The following is a 21909-nucleotide window of genomic DNA, read 5'->3' as shown; positions in this document are numbered from 1 at the left end:
GGAAACCATAACAATCCTACAGGAGAAAAGAGGCAACAACCTCTTTGACCTTGGCCACAGCAACTTCTTACCTGACATGTCTCCAAAGGAAGAGAAATAAAAGCAAAAGTGAACTATTGGGACCTCATCAAGATAAAAAGCTTCTGCACAGCAAAGGAAACAATCAACAAAACTAAAAGGCAGCCAATGGAATGGGAGAAGATACTTGCAAATGACATATCAGGTAAAGGGTTAGTATCCAAAATGTATAAAGAATTTACCAAATTCAACACCCAATAAACTAATAATCCAGGGAAGAAATGGGCAGTAGACATGAATAGACACTTTTCCAAAGAAGACATCCAGATGGCTAACAGACACATGAAGAGATGCTCAACATCATTCATCATCAGGGAAATACAAATCAAAACCACATTAGATACCACCTCACACTGGTCAGAGTGGCTAAAATTAATAATTTAGGAAACAACAAATGTTGGTGAGGATGTGGAGAAAGGGGAACAATTTTGCACTGCTGGTGGGAATGTAAACTGGTGCAGCCACTCTGGAAACAGTGTGGAAGTTCCTCAAAAAATTAAAAATAGAATTACCCTATGACCCAGCAATAGCACTACTAGAAATTTATCCAAAGGATACAGGAGTGATGATTCATAGGGGCATATGTATCCCAATGTTTATAGCAGCGCTATCAACAATAGCCGCACTATGGAAAGAGCCCAGATATTTATAAACTGATGAATGGATAAAGAAGATGTGATACACACACACACACACACACACACACACACACAACGTAATACTACTTAGTGATAGAAAAAAAGAATGAAATCTTGCCATTTGCAACCACATGGATGAAACTGAAGGGTATTATGCTAAGTGAAATAAATCAGTCAGAGAAAGACAGATATCATATGTTTTCACTTATGTGTGGAGTTTTAGGAATTTAACAGAAGACCATAAGGGAATAGAAGGAAAAATAAGTTACAAAATAGAGAGGGAGGCAAACCATAAAAGACTCTTAAATACAGAGAACAAACTGAGGGTTGATGGACGTGGGAGGTTTGGGGGGGAGCGGGGAAAATAGCTGGTGGGCATTGAGGAGGGCATTTGTTGGGATGAGCACTGGATGTTGTATGTAAGTGATGAATCTACTTCCGAAGTGAAGACTACACTGTATAAACTGTATGTTAGCTAACTTGACAAAAAATTAATAAAAAGAAAGAGTAAGTGATGAGTGCTTTAGAGGGTAGTTAGAACCTCTCCTTTCATTTAGTCACTGGGTCAATATTTGGTCACCACAAGGCTAATATATTTAGTTTGAGAGAGCAAATCAGGGACTGTTTGCTTGGTTTGAACAGTTTGGACAAGTCTTTCAATTGCATTCAACTGCTGGAACAATGATATAACCAGTGTGGTTTAAATATTTCACCTCTCAGCATAGCCAGCCAGGTTAAATGGGACAGACTAGATCCCACTAGATAATTAGTATATCTTTTCAGTTTATAAAGGGTTTTTGCAAAGATTCTCACACTGATCTGATGAGTATAGGGAACTTAAACATTGAGGACAGTGGGACAGGTTGGGGCGGGAGGAAGCAAATGTTTAAATGAGATTACCAGTTTAATATGTGAATGAACAATGCACAGAGGAAATTAATTGCCTACTTAATTGACTTCTTTTAGGAATCTAGTGATTAAATTAAATGCAAACTGAGGGGATTATGCTTCTTGAAGTGGAAATTAGGATTCTTGTGTGCATGCATGCATTTATGTGCATGTGTGTTCTTGTATGTGATGACCTATGCCAGAAAAGAAGATAAAATGGACAAAATACATAGAACAAACACCTAATTTGAAGTAAAAAAGCCTTTTTGGAGAACCTAATCTATTATTTTTTCTTGCTAAGAGTCTTGGGCTCTTGGGCTAGACACTGAACTTATTTGAAAGTCACTTTTCTCATCTATAACATAAGAATACTTATTTCACAAAGGTAATTGTTGTGTCTAGTACGAAGACCATTCAGTAAATGTGTATTGAATCAAAAATTCTTTCCATTTGTTCACATTAATTATTAACAAACAAGATATTGTAAAGTCATAGCTCATTTGGATTTTTTGAATGGTTATTCAAGTATTCTTCATAGACTTTATTTTTATTATATTTTCAAGATGTATTCATTCCTAAGATATCTTGGGATATGTAATAAACCAAAAAGAGATATGAATAAATAGGAGACACACAACAAGGTACAAACCAGACTAAATAAATATGTCTTACATCCTTCCCTGAAAGGTGGCTTACATGGGTAAAAGTGATCAGGACTTGACTGTTACTCCATAGAAAACATCTTTGCTTTGGTAGCTGTAGGAACTCAATGGAAGCCCCATATTCTGTTTACTGAACAGCAGATGAAATCCTCAAACTTCTTCAGGGCACTCACAACTCAGGTCGATGGATTTTCATGTCTATAGCCAACCAAAATAAACAAAAAGATCCATTGATGTGGTTAATAATACTATTTAAACACTAGCTTCTTATGGCAACAGCTGAGATTAGGTAAATACTCACAAACTATGAGAAATGCAGTGGCTTAGGAAGCAGACTTGAAGACAGAGGCACTACTAAAAATCTGGCAAAAAAATTCCATTAGAATACAAGAGCAGCCCTTGGAGCACCTGGGTGGCTCAGTCAGTTGAACATCCAGCTCTTGATTTTGGGTCAGGTCATGATCCCAGGGTCGTGTCATTGAGCCCCGTGTCAGGCTCAAGCTGAGTGCGGATCCTGCTTAAGATCCTCTCTCTCTCTCTCCCTCTGCACCTGCCCTGCTCATGCCCTCTCTCTCTCTGTCTCTCTAAAATAAAAAAAAAAAATAAGAATAAAAACAAGAATACAACAGTAGCCCAAATCATCATAAGCATCCAAATCATCATAAGCATTTGACATGTATTAATCTCATCTTACTGTCATTGCAAACTTCTAAGCCAAGTGTCTGTAAAGTGGGAATACTCCACAAAACCTGGTACTCAGGAAGAACTACTGAGTTAGAATGTTAGAACAAAATGAGGAATCAGAATAGAACCATTTATTATAACACTAATAGTTAAAGAATTACTATTATGCCAAGTCTTCATGTAAGCATGTTACTGACCCTGTAAAATAGGAATAATTGTCCTCTAAGAGCAAGGGACCTGCAGCTCGGAGAGAGGACCACAGGTGTCAAGTGGTAGAAGACCAGGAATTTTAACCCAGTTGTTCTCACTCCAACCCAAGTGTTCCCCCACTGTATTTCAGCAGCCCCCACAGGGTCAGTTTTGGTTGGATCGCTGTGAGGGCCAAAACAGCAGACCTGGTCTTGGAGATCAAAGAGGGCCTAATAGATTTTCTCAATCCAGTATAATTTGGCATCTGCCTCTGTCACACCACTGTCTGAACTTGTAGGTTCCAAGTCTAAGTTTATTCTTTGGATCTTTCTTGACACCTCTGCATCATTTTGCACTGATCATGCTCTTCTTGAAACCCTCTACTTCTTCGGCTTCTATGTCACATGTTGTATTTCTATCCCTATGCTTTATTTATTTGTTTGTTTATTTATTTATTTATTTATTTATTTATTTATTTATTTTTTGAGAGAGGGAGAAGGGACAAAGAGGAGAGAGAGAGAATCCCAAGCAGGCTCCGCACTGTCAGTGCAGAGCCCAAGACGGGGCTCAAACTCGCAAACTGTGAGATCATTACCTCAGCGGAAATCAAGAGTCAGACACTTAACCAACTGAGCCACCTACGTGCCCCTGACCCTTGGTTTTTATACTACAGACTTAGCCTGGATAATAACGTATTTATTGAATGCTCCTTATGTGGCAGACATTGTCCCAGTCCCTTTACACGCCTTCACACGTATTATTTAACCTTCATGATAATCCTATGAATCAGGTGGTACTATTGCCTCTTTTGAAAAGTCAAGGAAATTTAGCAACAAAAGAAAATATAGATAAACTGGACTTCATCAAAATTTATGATGTTTGTGCATCAAAGGACACTATCATGAGTGAAAAGACAGCTCACAGAGGGGGAGAAGATATCTGCAAAGCATATGCCTGATAAATGATTAATATCCAGAATATATAAAGGACAACGAAAATAAATAACCCTATTTTAACAATGGGCAAAGGATTTGAACTCAGACATTTTTCCAAAAAATATATACAAATGGACTCATCTTTCTCAATTTTTTAGCAGCAACTGACATGTTAATCACTGCCTCTTCTATTCTTCATTCGCCTTCCAGGACACCACTCCTTCTGTGTCACTAATTGCTCCCTCTCAGTCTCCTTTTTAGGTTCCTTTTGATCTCCTGGCCTATGAACCATAGGTTCCCCAAAGATCTCAGTGTGCTGACCCCTCTGATTTATGCTCACAACTTTAAACACCACCCAAAATGCTGACATCTCCTACTCTGGATCTTTCTCTTGAACTTAGATTCATATATTCAATTGCCTATCCAGCATTTCCACCTAATGATTAATAAGTATTTTATTAAAAAAATTTTTAACATTTATTTATTATTGAGAGACAGAGAGAGACAGAGAATGAGCATGGCGGGAGGTGGCGGCGGGTGGGCAGAGAGAAAAAGAGACACAGAATCCGAAGCAGGCTCCAGGCTCTGATCTGTCAGCACAGAGCCTGACACGGGGCTCAAACCCAAAAACCATGAGATCATGACATGAGCCGAAGCCAGATGCTTAACTGACTGAGCCACCCAATTAATAACTATTTTATATTTAACCAATCCCAAACCAGCTCAATTTCTACCCAAACTTCACTGGGTGCTCCATCTCAGGAAATGACAACTCTGTTCCTCCAGTTGCTCAGGCCAAAAATCTCAGAATCATCTAGACTTCTTTCTTATACTGCACATACATTGCATCTGCAAATCCTATTGGCTCTATTTTCAACATATATATCCAGACTTGGATTGCTCCTCAAGACCTTCACTACCAATGAGCACCATCCATCACATAGCTTACTGCATTAGCCAACAGACGTCCCTTTCCCCATACTTGTCAGACTTCCACACAGAAGATTGCTTTTTAAACTTAATATTTTTGAAACCTGAGTCAAGTCTTGTCAGTCTACTGCTTAACATCCTCTGATGGCTTCCTATCTCAAAGCAAAGCATATACATTACAAGGCCCTCCTCGACCAGCCAGCCCCTTTCTCAAGGAGTTTCACTTGCCTCTTCTCTGCTGTTCTTGTCTCAAGGCCCTTTCACTTACGGCTTTCATGTGGCTGGTTCCCTCACTCCCTTCAAACGTGACTGCCCTGTATAAAAAGCACTCTACATCCTCCATATTCCTCTTCCCTGGCTTTGTTTTCTGTGGAGCATTTACCACCATCTAACTCCCAATATATTGTCCGGCTCTCCCTCTAGTATTCACCTTGTTCACTGCTCTGCCCTGAGCACGAGAATAGTGCCTGGCATGCAGCACACACTCAAACTGAATGGCCACTATAGCCTTAGTTAAAATATGAGGGAGGGAGTACAACTTACAGAGTTTCAATTCATATAGGTTATGTGCTAGATAAAAAAATTATTCAAAACATGTAACCCATGGGGAAAATAATATCAGGGGTCCTAGCTTGATAAAATGCTGGGCACCTCTGGATTAGATTACTCTAGGTTTTCAATTTCAACTGAACTTCAACTCAATATGATTTCAGAAAGAATTTTTGAATTTTGGTACTGAGCCTGGTCCTACACTGGCCTCTGGACATATACAAACTTAAGGTTTTTTCCAGTTCAACATTTTTCTGTATTTTGACCAAGTTATTTCTGCAAGAATTAAACACTGCAGCCTTGTCTCTTTTTTTCTCCAGACCCCAGGATTAGCCTAAGAGGGGATGGCTTGAATATACACAAAATGAAAAGCTTTCTGCCTGTGTGTGACTAGAAGCCCAAAATTGCAACAAAATCTACATATCCTCAACTTACCAATTTCTTAAATTACACTTTTCCCCCATATGTATTTCACACTTTTTGAGGTGAAAAAACTTGCTAAAAGTTGCCCTTATGTCACTGTTTAAGAGATTAACACTGTTCAACTCTTCAGATCCCAGTGTACATATTTTGCACAGTAGCTTTGTCATTGGCCATCATTACCCACCTGTCAGAGCTTAATCTTCTAAATTCAGGCAAGATAAGTGGATTCATGGCTAATAGCTAGGCATGGGTGCTAAAGAATAAAGTGTTTCAGATCAAGGAACAAGATATGAAACAAGAGATAGGTTCTTTTGCTACTGAAATGAAGATAAAGCAGAAAATTCTATTCCTATAGAGAAAACCTTGTAATAGGACATCCCTTCATGATGAAAAGGTTACGCCATCTAAGAGGAAAGGAGTAACATGCAATCATAGGGAACTATTGTTCCCTTTAAATTCTTACACCCTGCTTTTCACGTACTAGTATTAGACTGCTTTAAGATGTAAGATATACTTAGTTCTTAGCAGTTTAAGTTCTGAGCTGGAACCACCTATACTTTTTCAACTACCATCTTCTCCACCCCTACCACCTCTTATCCTCTTAATCTTAAGGTTGAATATTTAGTAGGCTGCTCACCTGTGCCTAAATATAAGTCCTCTTGCACCCTGGAAAAGAATGACAACCTTGGCTTTTCACAGTAGAGTTGTATCTCTTTGTTAGGAAAAAGAGAATCTGAGAATTTTAGCCCTGGAAAAGAATTTTAGAGGGCTAGTCCAATTCACAAATCATGATTTTTTTTTCTTTTTGAGAGAACATATGTGCGCATGTGTGTGGGGGAGGGGCAGAAGGAGAGGGGGAACCCCAAACTGGCTCTATTCCAGTGCAGAGCCCCATTAGGGGCTCAATCCCAGGATTGTGAAATCATGACCTGAGCTGAAGTCTTGAATTGGAGGCTCAACCGACTGAGCCATCAGGCGCCCCAATGCTTTTTATTTAACAGAGGAAACTGTGCCTTGACATAGTTAAATGATTTCTGTGAGTTTTAGAGACGTTGTTTTGTCCATAATCCAAGTCTACGGACTTCTAAGTTCAAAGGCTCTGTATTCTCCCCTAAAGTTTAGCTGTAAAATGAAATGTATCCACAGGCAGCTTATCATAAAGAAGTCTTTTAGAATTGGGGAGGATACTGGTTCTGACACTTCACATGTACAAATTTGAGTGAGAAAACTAAGCCGGTTTCTTGACCTTCAATGTATTCAGGTTCTAGGGACATGTTTGATGCCTAATATTATTTTGTGTATAAATGTAAATATTTTCTCATAAGAACACACTTAAGGTCTTTCTTCAAATAAGTAGGACTAGGGCACCTGGCTGGCTGAGTCAGTAGAGAATGTGATTCTTGATCTGGGGTCATGAGTTCAAGCCCCATGTTAGACATATAGCTTGGTTAAAATTAAAAACAAATAAACAAAAAAACAATTTTTAAAAAATAAGTAGGACTGATTTTCACATGAACAGATTCTGAAACTCTTCTATTAATTTTTACAGATGTACATTAGGGGAAAATTAGTATTTGCCAACTTTATTTTCAATGGCTATAGCACATCTGCTAAAGACCTTCAAAAGCAAATTGTGAAGACAAAGAGTGATTATCATACAGGATATTTCCTACCCAATGACTTCAGGATCCGGTAGAGTAACTAATATATTCTATCTTGTCTCACACTTTTAATTAGTAAATCCCAGATAAGGGCCAAATTTCAAGAACTGCCTTTATGAATGTGTGTTCCTTGCTTCAAATCTTTTCTGGAAAGAGGTAGTTTAAAAGCTCAGTTCAAATGTTTGGAGGCATCTTTTAACTTGCCGAGTAGACATCCTGAGCAAAACTCACCCTCAGGGTTGAAAAAATTTATGGATAAGAAATTATCATTGAAATTAAATGGTGGTAGGCCCAAGGAATATTGTAGGGATTCGATCCCTTTATGAATCTTGTGATAGATCATTGTGTGGAAATGGCTATTGGGCAACAGAATGATATTGGAATGGTGGTACTTGAAAAAATAAACAATGGGTATATTCACCAGAAGAAATCAACTGCTCCCACACCCCCCCCCCCCCCCCCCCCCCCCCCCCGCCCAGAACCTGTTTTAATACAGTATAAAAATCAGGTCATATTACTCAGCAATCATAAATAATGAAATCTTGCCATTTGCAACGTGGATGGAGGTAGAGTGTATTATGTTAAGTGAAATAGAGACAAATACCATATTATTTCACTTATATGTGGAAATTAAGAAACAAGAGATGAATGGAGGAAAAAAGAGAGGGAAGCAAACCATATGACTTTTTTTTTTTTTTAATTTTTTTTTTTCAACGTTTATTTATTTTGGGGACAGAGAGAGACAGAGCATGAACGGGGGAGGGGCAGAGAGAGAGGGAGACACAGAATCGGAAACAGGCTCCAGGCTCTGAGCCATCAGTCCAGAGCCCGACGCGGGGCTCGAACTCACGGACCGCGAGATCGTGACCTGGCTGAAGTCGGACGCTTAACCGACTGCGCCACCCAGGCGCCCCCATATGACTCTTAACTATGAGAACAATCTGAGGGTTGATGGGAAGGCAGGCGGGGTGATAGTAATCAGGTGATGGGCATTAGGAGGGAACTAGGTGTTGTATGTGATGAATCATTAAATTCTATCCCCAAACCAATTTTACCATATATGTTAACTAACTAGAATTTAAATAATAACTTGAAATAAAATAAATAAAAATCAGGTCATGTGCATTTTCATATTGAACTTTTCTGTTAAATAAAACTTTTGTAATAGTAAAAGAAATAAGTAAATAAAAGTTGTTCAAGGAAGGCCACTTTCTCTTTAACCAGCATTCAGTCTGCAGAGCCATTTTGGAGCTACCACGAATGTTCCCAAGACTGTAGCTAAGCTTAGAAATGTATAAACAAATAGTTCATTCAATTACATAGGACAAAGTATGATCCATTGGATGTTAGCTTCCTTCTTAATTCAGTAGGTATTTTCTGTCAGAAAGGTCGTACAAGTCAACAAATATAACATGATTAGAATGTATCCAATGGCTGACAGTCACTGAGAAGGGTGAAAAGCGAGCTTTTACAATTCATTTGCTGTTTCACTCTGATAAAATATCATGTGAGGCACTTTAATGACCGAACAAACAAAACTTAGACTAATGAATCCAAAGCTTTCCTAGAAAACTGTCTTTTGTGGTTTTGTTAACATATTCTGAAAAATACAGACAGAAGGAAGAGAAAAAGAATTTTTACTTTTTGGCTAATTCATGTGGCAAACATCAGAATTAAAAAAAAAGGCACACACACAAAAGACACAAAGAAGTACAGATTTTATTAGAGACTAGTTAAGCTTAGGAGGAACAACAATAATACAGACATATACAAACCTACTGTTGGTTTTTGTAAAAATCCTTTAAAAATTCAGTATGGCAAGATATATCAAGCGATCAAAGAAAGTATTGATGAGAAAATCTTAGGTAGGGCAGGAAATGTACAGTTCTACATAAAATATAAGTAGTCAAAAAGTAAAAATTAAAATAAAGGATATTCTTAAATGGTATTTAAAAAAATACAGTTTAACACACTCCAGTGTTAAGACTGGAGTGAAGACTGACTTTAGAAACTTACTATGTAAACAAGCCTGAACTCTGTAAGACAGTTCTCACATTCCTATTTTAGGTGTTCATAATTAACAATGTCAAAAGAGAATGCAAATGCTCCTCAAATACTGAGAACACTTACTGAACATAAACATAAGATGGGTTCATACATTTCAGGCTATGTCAAGAAATAGTCACCTATGCTTACAGATCAGTGCATGGATACAAGATTGCTGATGTTAGAACACTGTCATGTTTGGGTGAATGCAAAATGTCATAAACTCTGGAAGAAACTGATATAAGGCTCACCTATTTAATTGTAATGTAGTTCATTAGAAAAAATTAACTGGAAGAATTGAGGCATAAATTAAGAGTGAATTTATAAGACAGTAAAAGCATTTAAATCATTTGACATTAAAAGGAATCAAAATCCAAAGATCTTTAGATCCAAGGTTTCGTTTTATCAAAAAAATACATACATATACAGTACTAACATGTATAGTTTTGATTTATGTAAACAGGAAACACTGTGCAAAAAAGAAAACACCGAGAAGGGTAATCAAAATATGATTTAAAAGGCAAAAATAATAGAAGCCATGGGATGAAGCATCTATGTGATGAAGGCAGTACAGATCTAATCCCAGGGTTGAGCTCTTCAGAATGAGCCTCAAACTCACAGTCCTCTTTTAAAGGATAACTCACTGATCCAATTTTTCTGGTGACAAGGCTTAGAGGAACAGCACAGTTTTGGGCTCTTTTCACAGTTGGAATCCCTGATTTATCTGCAACTATTTCAAACATGGTCTAAACATTGAAATGCCAGTATTACCAAAAGTATACGTTTCCATTGTGTATCATAACCTTTGGGTTTGGGGTCTTTTCATGCCTTTTCAGAAATCCTGTCCTCAAACGAAATAAAACAGCAATGTCACAGTTATGGTAGGAGACCATGTGATGAATCAAGTAGGTCACAATCTTTTAAAATCCCAGAGCAGCAGGGAACAAACAAACAAACAAAACAAAACAAAACAAAAAATAATAATAATAATAATAAAAACCTTATTCTGCAAAATATTTCAGTAACCTGTAAAGTATTAATCCATTTTCACTCTATCATGCTTTTTATCAACCATAGCAGATTCTGAAATGTAGCCTCTACAATGAGTCTGAAATGATGCTGTTCTTCCCAGAACTGAACCTAAAAAACAAGCTCAAAGCAGTGTGGTGGATTCAAAAGATTACAAGAAAAAAGGCACTGGTCTCCAGAAAAAAGATTTTAAAATTACTCGGCATTGGAGTCAGAGGGTAAAGACCAAATGCCTTTTGGAGATGATGCATAATTAAACAAGACTGTTAATCATATTGTTGAGTAGAAAGTGTTTGACAAAACCAAAGAAAAAAGAAACCATTAATTTAGGGGAGAAATTTTTTTGTGTGACAATGTCATTTAACCACAAAATAGAAATCTGATAAGTTACAAGAACAATTCTCCTACTAGCAATTAATAATAACCATATTATAGATCACATTTCTACTGTGATAACTGTAATGTCAAAGTCTGGTAAGACTTTATCTTGTTACCCACTGTCATTCCTCTAATTTTGGAAGGATTAATGAACCAATTTTTGCTAAAATGTAGGCACACATACAAAAAAGTGAGTTCTGGTGAACGTAGGAAGTCTAGTCAGCCTCAGGTTATCTTCAGTCTTCACACTCTTGATGTTCCGGGAATGATGCGCGAGTTTAGGTTGGTTCTAGGATAGGCCCAGGGGCCTGGTTTGATCTGGGATCCCTGGGACCATACCTAGAACAAACCCAAACAAAACGAAACTCCTTGGGAGTGCTTTCAGCTCAGGTGACTTCTGGGCTTTTCACTCATATGGACCTCCAGGGCTGTACCAGACCATACAATGTTTAAGGAAGGGGAGTAACATTTCTGGAGTTTTCTGTACGTTGCCAGGTGCCAGTACTGTGCAGAAAATACTTTGACTTAAACTTGGAATTAATTTTAAAATTTACTTTGGGAGGGGTAAAGGATATGTAACTTCTTAGGATATCATAAAAAACAAAAAACTTGTGAAAGACATGCTTTAGTTTTAGAAAAAATTTCAAAGATGAAATAAACTCATTTTGTAGGTAGCCAACCTTTAGGAAATGCTATAAAAGTGAAAAATGTAAAGTTCAAAACAATAGAATTATTCTTTATCTTGAGAAACTCTTAAGATACAAATATGATGGGAAATACATATTTCTACAACAATGGCTCATATAATATACCCACTTTGAAAAACAGTGTATCAGAAGTATACACAACTTAAATACTGTCCTGTTTCAATAACATGTTTGATATGTGCCAAATGAAATTCAGTAAACAGGGATGAAACAAATTAACTCAACTGCTGACAGGTTAAAATATATTAAAATGTACAGCATTTAAAAAATACCATATGCATTTTAATTGATCACACATTTTAGAATTTATTCATGTTATACCTTTGTATATGCGAATCCTGTAATCAATTCATCCTCTTTTCAATTTATAGCAATTATACTGAGTAGAATCACTTTCCTCTTACAACTATACTCAAAGAGAATTTCTCTCTTTGTACCACCAACCAGGGGTTGGCGTCATAATTATTCTGTAATGGCAGTCTCAACTCAAGAAGCGGGTTTGGATCCTCTATTTTTAAGTGAATATTATATCACAATTCCCTTCCAGTAGCATATGAATAATGTTAAGCGGTGTCATGGACATAGACTGATTTTCCAATTACCCTGTATGTGACGGATAGATGAATCAATGTATGGACTAAAACATAATCAGCCTATTTGTAAAACTAAGTTATTCAAGGTGAGGGTATCCCTTTCTAGACAAATCTGAATTTTACTTGCAAACATTGTAACATGTGAATTTCGTGTTTATTTTTCATTCAAGAGAGAAAAATCATCATGTTTGCTTAACATCAAATGGTAATTTAAACACGCAAAATATAGAATGACACTGGGTATTTAGTCATTCAAACATCTGTCAACATCATTAGCTCTAACACTGATAACTTCTGGCAAACTTTTAACATACATTGCGTTGAATAAAAATAAAGATGTTGTGTTAAAATCCTGCACATCAAAGAATAAATTCTTTGTGGTAAAACTGCCTAGAGTCTAAAAACCTTACTACTTCTCAGTTCTCTAGGATATCAATTATGAAAGTTTTCTTATTTTCCAGGACTCAACCTACTTCATTGTTTCAGAAATGAAAATACATTTCTCTAAAAACAAAACCAAAGTAACAACAAAACCAACCTAGCCAAAGAAATTCTTAGCAACATGTGGTATCTGATTCAACTAGAAAGTACTGTAGAAAATGCTAATTTGAGTTGGCTGGTTTTAATCAGAGCCAAAAAATTAAAGAATAGAATGTAGAGAAGGTAAAGTATAGAAACCTAATCATTCCTTTTGTACAATAACAGCTCTTCTATTTTGAGAGCAGGTACCTAATTTAGTAACTTCACTTAAAGATAGCAATGAAATAGGTAGTAATAGATACCCACAAAATCCATGCATTTAAGTATAATCCAGGTTTTTAGGTCTTCACTGAGTCAATTTGTTCTTACTTTATACATTATTCTAGCTGTTTTAGTTACCTGGTTTCCGAAACCAAAACAGACTAGAAGGAGCATAACGAAGGTGGAGAAAGGCCACTGCTATGGGCACACTTAAGCGGTATTTGGAGAAACTGGAGGAATGAGAACTGCTATCAGAAAACAAAGACAAGAAAATGAAAAAAAGCACATCAGAATGGAGCCATTTAGTAAAAGGGCATGTAGCTCTCAGTGCCTTAATTAGACTATCACAGTATAATAACTGTTGTTAATAATGATCATTTTGACATCAAAAAAGATTTAAATGATTTTCATATATTGTTTAATAAGATAGCAATGCATATTGTTTTAAAAAGACCACCTCAGAAATTATTCTGAAAAATTTTAATGCTTAAAGGGGTTTAAGTTCTATAGAAAACTGGGATATCTAGAATGAGTCATTCTCCAAATATCCAGTTAGCCAGTTCTTTCTAAATTAGCCATGCATGTTTAGTCTCAAACCTATAGTTCTAGAATATAAATCTTGGTGGACAGAGTTGGAGTCATATTTATAATGTTTAAGTTTTCAGTCTGTGTCCTATACTAGGAATAATGAGCAAAAAAAACAAAAAAAAAAAAACCAAAAAAAAAAAAAAACCAAAAAAACCCACCATTTTCCTAGAATATACACAATGATTTATACAAAGATGATAATCAAATTCTCTTTTATAGCTGAATTCATTAATGGAAAGTCCTAGAAACACCAACATATAAAAACTGAATTAATACTTTAAATATATGGCAATCACATATTCAACCAAGTATTTTTAGCAAGTTCTTAGTAAAGAGTGATCAGGCAAACAAAAGTATGCTAAGCAGCCAAATAGGCCATGCACATAACTGACAGAAAAGTCCCTTAGCCTTCTTTCAGTCTACTCTTATTTTAGACACAATTCTAGCAAGGTTGGCAATCTGGTTTCTCAGCCCACAGCAGATGAGAAGCAGCAAATTGGGGACCTAGTGCAAGAGGCAGGCACACAAGACAGCAGCAAAAAGTGACAGCTGATTTTAAGGGAAGATAGAGAAACTGTGAAAACCAGACCTAGCTCAAAAAGCAAAGTTCTGCAGGGTCACAGGGTAAAGGGGCATAGAACATTATGTATCTCAGTTGCTCCTGAGGGTGCATTTCTGTTTATTACCCTGTGAGAGGAACTGATATCCTTAAAGATGACTGAGAAAAAGTTAAATTATATCCTAAATATTCTAGAAAAAAGTACAGAAAGTACATTCTAAAAATTTTCCTATTAAATTATTTAAAAAAAATTTTTTAAATGTTTTACTTATTCTTGAGAGAGAGAGAGAGAGAGAGAGAGCATGAGCAGGGGAGGAGCAGTGCAAGAGAGGAACACAGAATCTAAAGCAGGCTCCAGGCTCTGAGCTGTCAGCACAGAGCCTGATATGGGGCTCAAACCCACAAACCTCAAGATAATAACCTGAGCCAAAGTCGGATGCTTAAACCGACTGAGCCACCCAGGTGCCCCTCCTATTAAATTATTGAAAACTGTTATGATTAAATGGATTTGCCTCGGTTACATGAAAAATTAACTCATGCAAGTTAGTCACCTGTCAATAATTACTGTCAGTTATTTACCTGTCAATAAATTGTTACTGTACTTATGGTATTTTTCCTATATTTTTGTTTCTAGTATGTTTACAGCTTCATTTTCTAATATAAGTGTGAATTACAGAGACATGTTGTGATCAACAGAAATGGGAAGAATAAATCAATTTTTGCTTTGTCTGTGTTTCATTCATAGCATGCTATCTACTTTAGTTCAAATAACGAGTCTGCTGAGCTATAGCACAGTCTCATGGCATTTAGTTCTTATTTCCTTGTTTTTTTTGGGTATGGAAACAATGTCCTATGATTAAACCAAATCAGTTGAATTTTTCCTCCCACATGATTTCTAATAATTTATCAAAATACTTCATATTTTACATTACTTATAGTGTATAAGTCACTATAAGTCACCAGAGTGAAATGACTCCTAGGCTCCCTTCCAATTAACACTCCATTGATTTATAATTTTGTGAAATGTATCAAAACATAATTTTTTATGCTTTAACATTCACCACCTTTATTATGTGAATCAGAATATTAGTATTTATTTTTTAAAGAAAATTGACCTATTTTACTAACATAATTATAACCAGGTCTTGTTTTTCAGCCTCAAAAGTTTCACTTCTTTTTTAACTACTTCTGAAGAGTAAGAATTTTCCAACATGATTTAGCAATCCAGAGAATTTGGTTTTTGCTGGAAAAACTCCCCATGACATTATTAGGTCAACTGCATCCATAGCTTTTAAATGATGGCTCTGAGATTTCAACTCAGATTAAAGTTTAATTTTGTATTAAAGCCTTTTTGTATTAAAGCCTTAAAACCATATTCTTAAATTTCCTTAGCAATTTGCCTTAAATGTGTTTCTCCTGACTTGTCTCCAATAACTTCAGAAATCAAACCTGAGTCAATACATGAGTTCTTAATTAAATATATTCAAACATACAATTTTAATGAAGTACAATTTTAAAGAAGACTTAACTAGTGAAGGCAGATAATACAGACAACTTAAAAAATAAGCCAAAGATCACAAATCAAAGACCAGCAAGAGTCTGGTCCTAGATAGTCCAGATATGCGGGTTTTAATAATGATAGCTGAAAAAAAATAAGAATTTAAGGTATGATAACCATTACTAGGTCATTTACTGCCATGACTTTCATCACTGTAGGCAGAGTGTAAAAATTTTGTCCTCAAGAGTGACCTTAAATAGTTTCTGTACCGGCTCTGTCCTGGTAAAATAAACTCTGGAAATGTTCATATCAAAAGCTGTCAGGATATTACTCTTAACAAGAATTATCCTGTCAAAATATCACTGTAAAATTTGGAAAGCATAATTACAAGTTTTGCATCACAAAATATTTTTCCCAGCGGGCTTCTTTTAGATGCAGGATGTCAACTATTAAAACTAGTCAAAAGCCTGATAATACAAAGTGAAATATTCTTAGAAAAGTAATAAGAATACCTACTTATGTCACATTGGCGTATTTGTTTTAATTTCCTAAGATATCCATGGCAAGGAAAACAAAGTCCTAGACAGAGGTTCTTAGATTTGACTGAGCATACACACCACCTAGGTCTCATCCCAAAATGACTGATTAAGAATGACTGGGAGTTATGGCCCCAAATCTGCATTTTAAAAATAAGACCTCCAGTTTATTCTAATATAGGCATCCTATAAAAAACAAAAACAAAAACAAAAATAAAAACTGAGAAACACTGACTTTTAGACTATTATAAGAGAACATTAGGAATATTCACAGGGAAGATACTATTTTATCTCAGCAATATTTTATAAGATGAAAGAAATTTTAAAAACTACACAAAAAAAGAACCTTCAATTAAAGTCCCAAGATCCTTGTATTATGGTTTCAACAAGTAGAATATTTGCAGATAAAACAGATCAGATTGGGAGATTAGGAATTCCTCATTAAAGTTAGTTTTTAAAAATTTATAACAAAATCAGTCTTTCAATGCTTAGAGAGCATTGAATAAAACTGATGAAATATTATGAAGACATTTTCCCCAAGCTGGTGTAAATAAAAATAATACAATAAAAGAATTAAAAATTATTAAACTCTAATTCTTCCTGTGTAAGGTCACAGATTAGGGGAACAATTACCAAGTGTTCCCATAATTGCTTCTTCTAAATCCAAGGGAAAAAAGACTTGGCAAACTATGTAATCTAAAAAGAAAATATTATTATTTATGAATACGATTGTCAGTTTCAAAACAAGATTTTTGTTTTTGAAATTTAGCTACTTCGAAGTGGTAAACTGGGCCCACCCTGTGATATTTCTAAGAGCTTGATTATGGACAGTCCCAGAATTTTGGGCAATAGGCAGAATCACTTACAGTACAAAGGATCTCTACTATTCATACAAAGCAGAATCAAGTTTTTCCTCAGGATAAAAAATAAATTTCCTAAGATTACTGGAAAAAATTAAATAAAAATCTCCTCGGTACACATAAATCTACTGACTCAAAGTACTAAGTTTACAGGAATCTGAATGTGTTTCTTAATTCTAGACAATCTATATTTGTTGTGTAACTTCCTTTCTAGGACAGCAGCATAAATTATTATTCCTATACTTTCCCCAAATAATGTCTATAAACTATGTCAGTGCGTAGGAGCTATAGGTTTCAAGAAACAATATACTCCTGAAAATATCACATTTTGAAAATGCAATCATGACACTGGACAATTTGGAAAGCAACCTCTTTTAAGAGGTAGTTGTAAATGAAGTACTGAGGAGACAAGGATGCTTTCCAGGAAGCAGGCAGGATGTTTCCAGAATCTCATTAAGGTGGAGAGGATATAGCCTCAGGCTAGAAATCAGCTGAAATGATCTGCTTGTGTTAACGGCACCCAATTATCTGTAGGCAAATAGATACAAAGAACTTTCTGCAAAGGTGCCGATGGGGCCTTGGACTATACGGATCCTACTTTGACATCATCTCTATTAGTTATAACAAGAACAGAAGAAAAACACAAAATATATTTGAAAGGGTAATTTTTAAAACAGTACAATGTTTTTCTTTTAAAGATTATTAGGACACCTTAAAATTAACTACCGAATACACATATGAACAAGGAAACATAAAAAAAAAATGTCATAACCCCAGTATTTTTGAAACTACTTTTTAGTTCCAAACCCCAGTACACATTAATTGTATGAAGTCAATTTTTTTTTTATTCAGAACCTGTATCTTTGTTTTAAGACTGGTATAAACAAAAATAAAATACAAACAAGTTGTTATTAACATAATAGCTGCAGCTATGAACTGCAAGAATACAGTAAAAAGGAGTCATACTAAATGTTAATGTTCTTGCAACAGAATTATCCCAGTCATTTTATGGTAGCAAATTCTGGCAAGAAATGATAAATTTGTTTCTTATTAAAAGTACCTAAAGAATTTCCAAGATCGATCAGCTGTGCTGCAAAAAAAAAAGAGCAGTTTATTCCAAAGAGCCCTTACCTTTCTTATTTTCCTAAAAGATTTGCCATTTACAGGTTAACTACTATTTTCAGATCAGTTGTTCAAACCAGGGTTCTTGCTGTAAATTCACATCTTAGCTTTATATATAGTAAACTTAACACTCATTTTCCCTTTCTAGTGGATTATCTAGCCTTGAAGCTAAAACACTTGCATAAAAGCAATAATTTAAAATCCTCCATGTAAATCTTGGTTCCTACTTCTCTTGTACCTCATTTTCATTTTCTTGTACTATCTGTTCTTCCTCCTCATCACCAAAAGTCTGTTCCTGCATGGTGGTAAAAGAGAGAGATCTAGCAGCCACTTCTGCAGCAAGACCAGCAGTGAAGGTAAAATCCGGTGACAGCTGGAGCCGTGCCAGCCTCTGCTTAATGGAAGGCTGTAATACGTCCCCGGGAGCTGGATGGGCAGTGGACAGGCTCCCTACGTCCGCCTGCCGAGATTCCTCTTCACTCTCACATTGGGAACACACTCTTTCTTCAGCTCCTTGGAGGAAGACTTCATTTGCAGAATTGTCTTTATTTTTACCATCTAGAGGGTTTTCACATAAATACTCAGTCCTACTACTTATTTCATTGTCAGCTGTGGAGGGTTTACTATTTTCCTCTTCAGTATCATTTTTACCAACCGTCCCCATATCTGAATCCACTGATGGTTCTGAATTACTTATGGGTTCCACTGGGTCTACAGGAGACAAGGATTTCAACACAGCTTCAAAGAAAAAAAAAAAAAAGAAAGAAAGAAAGAAAGAAAAAGAAAAAAAAAAAGAAAGAAAAATAATAACTAAGGACCCAACAATGATTTAAACTTTAATTTAAACTTCCAGTCGTTATTTTTCTAATAAAGAACAATAAATAAAAGCTAAATAAATCTTTCTATTAAATCTATATACATTTATAAATCCAGAGAACTTTGTAAGAGATAAAATGCCTAAGAAATGAAATGAGATGGGGTTTTAATGAAGATTTTAAAACACCTCACACATTGTATTATTCAAAATATTAAAGCAGTGGTTCTCAAAGTGTGGTCCCCGAACCAACAGCATCAGTTATTTGGTAGAAATGCAAATTCCCACCAGGACCTACTGAATGGCAAACTGTGAATGAGGACTGGCTGTGTTTATAAACCCTACGCTTGATTCTGATGCACACTAAAGTTTGAGAACCATCTTATGGAAGAATAAGCAGCATGATTTTTACTGATAATATGTCAGATAAAAGGCCTGAAGTAATCCAGATAATAATCATATCTTTAACACATATATATTTACAAGTGAAAACAGTATGGGGGAAAAAAAATGCACACAATCCTATTCGCTTGCCAACCACCTAACAAGACCCTGATGAAAGTAAAGCCATAACTTCCACACATTTTGTAATGTCACATAAAAGTATAAAACAAAATAAAATCTGTATTCAAGATCAACTACTGTACAAAGCATAATACATAAACATTATATCCATACGGCAGAAGGTGTCCTTTCAAGGAAAATGAAGTTTTATTTAGCCCCTCTTGATGTTAGTAGGCAGTGGGTTGCTTGCTAGGCAGTCTCTCCTCCCAGTATGAGGGGTTAGTACAATACAATATATTAGGAAGCATGACGGAAGAAAAACAAGTGCTTCTTGAAGATCTGGCGTTTATTTAAAAAATAATTTGTAAAAGGTGTCCATTTCCAAGAAACAGATCCCTAAGCTGCAGTAACTCCACTAGAGAAGCAGCAACAACAGAAAACAATGGCCACAGCAGGTTCCAGTGTAGAATATCCCTCTCTAATTCCATGCGGACTTTACCCCTGTAGGCAGAGATGAAAACAACTCTGGAAGATGTACTGAAATTTTTCACGGAAAAAGCATTTTATGGTATCAGCAGCTTTTTACTTATTTCACAAACAAAATCAGCAATACTGCGCTTTCTAATGTAGCTACCCAAAGCATATACCTGAAAAAAGACACATTTCTCTCATTATATCTTTGCCCATACTGTCAGTAGGATAATTTTAAAGCTATATGGAGAAAATACTAAACAATAGAAAGGATACAAATGTATATACAAGGCTATTCTCAGTCTTCATGTACATTTTTAGGCAATAAATCTAGTTCTTAAAGAATGCAACATGTATTAGATGTTGATTGATATCCCAGATTATTGCTAATTAAATAGGGCAATATAATCTGCACATCTGGAGGATCAAGTGTTAACATTGCTAGAATGTAAAGCTCCAGGGGTACAGGGATTTTTGTCTCTTGATTTATGCACTAGGGATATAGCAGTAAACAGTGCCTCAGTAACTACTTGTTGAATGAATAATTTGCTGAATGAACACTGTGGGCGATAATAAAGCTCCTACTGAAAGAGACTGTAATTTCATTATAGAGGCAAAAACATTGAATGCACAGAAAACAATAGTGCCTAAAACGATACTCTCCATCCCTGACTCATGCAGACCCAAAATATGAACAAGCAGGCTGCAGGAACTCTTTACTGCTGCACCTGGGAAGTTTTTAATCTGCTACATATGTTGCTGCTCAAGACACGGTTACAATTCCCTCCAGGGCCCCTCTGGTGTGAGGGTCTGTAGTGGTGGGAGAGGTAGCAGGGCTGGAACAGAGGATTCATGGAGGAGCAACTGGTAGAAAGGACAGCTTGGTGGAGAAGACAGAATTCTTAGCAAAGAGATCAGCATGCATGTTTTTATTTTTTTTTAAGTTGTTTTTTTTTTTTTAAAGTAAACTCTACACCCAATGTGGGGGCTTGAACTTACAACCCCAAGATGAAGTCGCATGTTCTATCGACTGAGCCAGCCAGTCACCGCAGCATGAATGTTTTTCATGAATAAAAATAGTAAGTTTGTGGGACCACAGTCTAATTAGATAAATATAACCAGAGGAAGATATCCATATCAGAAAGAGTGATAAATATAATTAAATATGATGGATTCATATGATAGAGAGGCTTGAAACCAGGAAAAAGAGTTTAGATTTAATAGAGTGGGAAAGGGGGAACCACTGCAGGTGTTAAAGATAGAGAGCTATCAGGGCACCTGGGTGGCTCAGTTGGTTAAACCAACTTCAGCTCAGGTCATGATCTCACGGCTCATGGGTTCGAGCCCCTGTCAGGCTCTGTGCTGACAGCTCAGAGCCTGGAGCCTGCTTCAGATTCTGTGTCTCCCTCTCTCTCTGCCCCTCCCCGACTCATTCTCATTCTCTCTCTCTCTCAAAATAAATAAACATTAAAAAAATTAAAAAAAAAAAAAAAGAGAGCTATTATCATTGTACTGTTTGAGAAAAATCTGGAGGCAGCCTGCAAGGACAGAAGCTAGCTTAGAAGCTATCTTCTGAGGAAAGCTTAGAAGAAAAAGGTATTGAAAATAGAAGTCAGCTGGGGCGCCTTGCTGACTCAGTACAGCATGTGACTCTTGATCTTGGGGTTGTGAATTTGAACCCTATGTTGGGGGTAGAGTTTACATAAAAAAAAAGAATGGAAGTCAGTTAAGAGGCTATTACAATGTATGAGCATAATCTAATAAGGATCTGGGCTTTAAAGGGGGCCAGTGGGAAGAGGAAGGATGAAATCAACAAAGGTGTATCT

General features: G+C 36.1%; 2 protein-coding genes across 16 annotated transcripts in view; one reads left to right on the top strand and one right to left on the bottom strand.

Annotated features, from left to right (window-relative positions):
* The window catches only part of LOC123590328 (uncharacterized protein C3orf20 homolog), a 123337-nt gene extending 115584 nt beyond the window's left edge, over positions 1 to 7753 (top strand). For all 3 annotated transcript variants that reach the window (XM_045463351.1, XM_045463349.1, XM_045463350.1), the window contains one exon: positions 7526 to 7753. In XM_045463351.1, the coding sequence (XP_045319307.1) occupies positions 7526 to 7672 (147 nt within the window). In that variant the 3' untranslated portion in view covers positions 7673 to 7753. The remainder of the gene's footprint in view (positions 1 to 7525) is intronic.
* Positions 2138 to 21909, bottom strand: part of VEZT (vezatin, adherens junctions transmembrane protein) — a 77613-nt gene continuing 57841 nt past the window's right edge. For 6 of the 13 annotated variants that reach the window (XM_045463356.1, XM_045463352.1, XM_045463353.1 and 3 more), the window contains one exon: positions 9339 to 19032. In XM_045463356.1, the coding sequence (XP_045319312.1) occupies positions 18518 to 19032 (515 nt within the window). In that variant the 3' untranslated portion in view covers positions 9339 to 18517. Of the gene's footprint in view, positions 2465 to 9338; positions 20114 to 21909 lie in introns of those variants that run through there. The other 7 variants (XM_045463359.1, XM_045463360.1, XM_045463361.1 and 4 more) reach the window with 3 other exon arrangements.

Source organism: Leopardus geoffroyi, chromosome B4 (genome assembly GCF_018350155.1).
Source record: "Leopardus geoffroyi isolate Oge1 chromosome B4, O.geoffroyi_Oge1_pat1.0, whole genome shotgun sequence".
NCBI classification, from domain to species: domain Eukaryota; kingdom Metazoa; phylum Chordata; class Mammalia; order Carnivora; family Felidae; genus Leopardus; species Leopardus geoffroyi.
The sequence above is the reverse complement of the archived record's forward strand: the minus strand, read 5'-3'. Positions and strand labels throughout refer to the sequence as shown.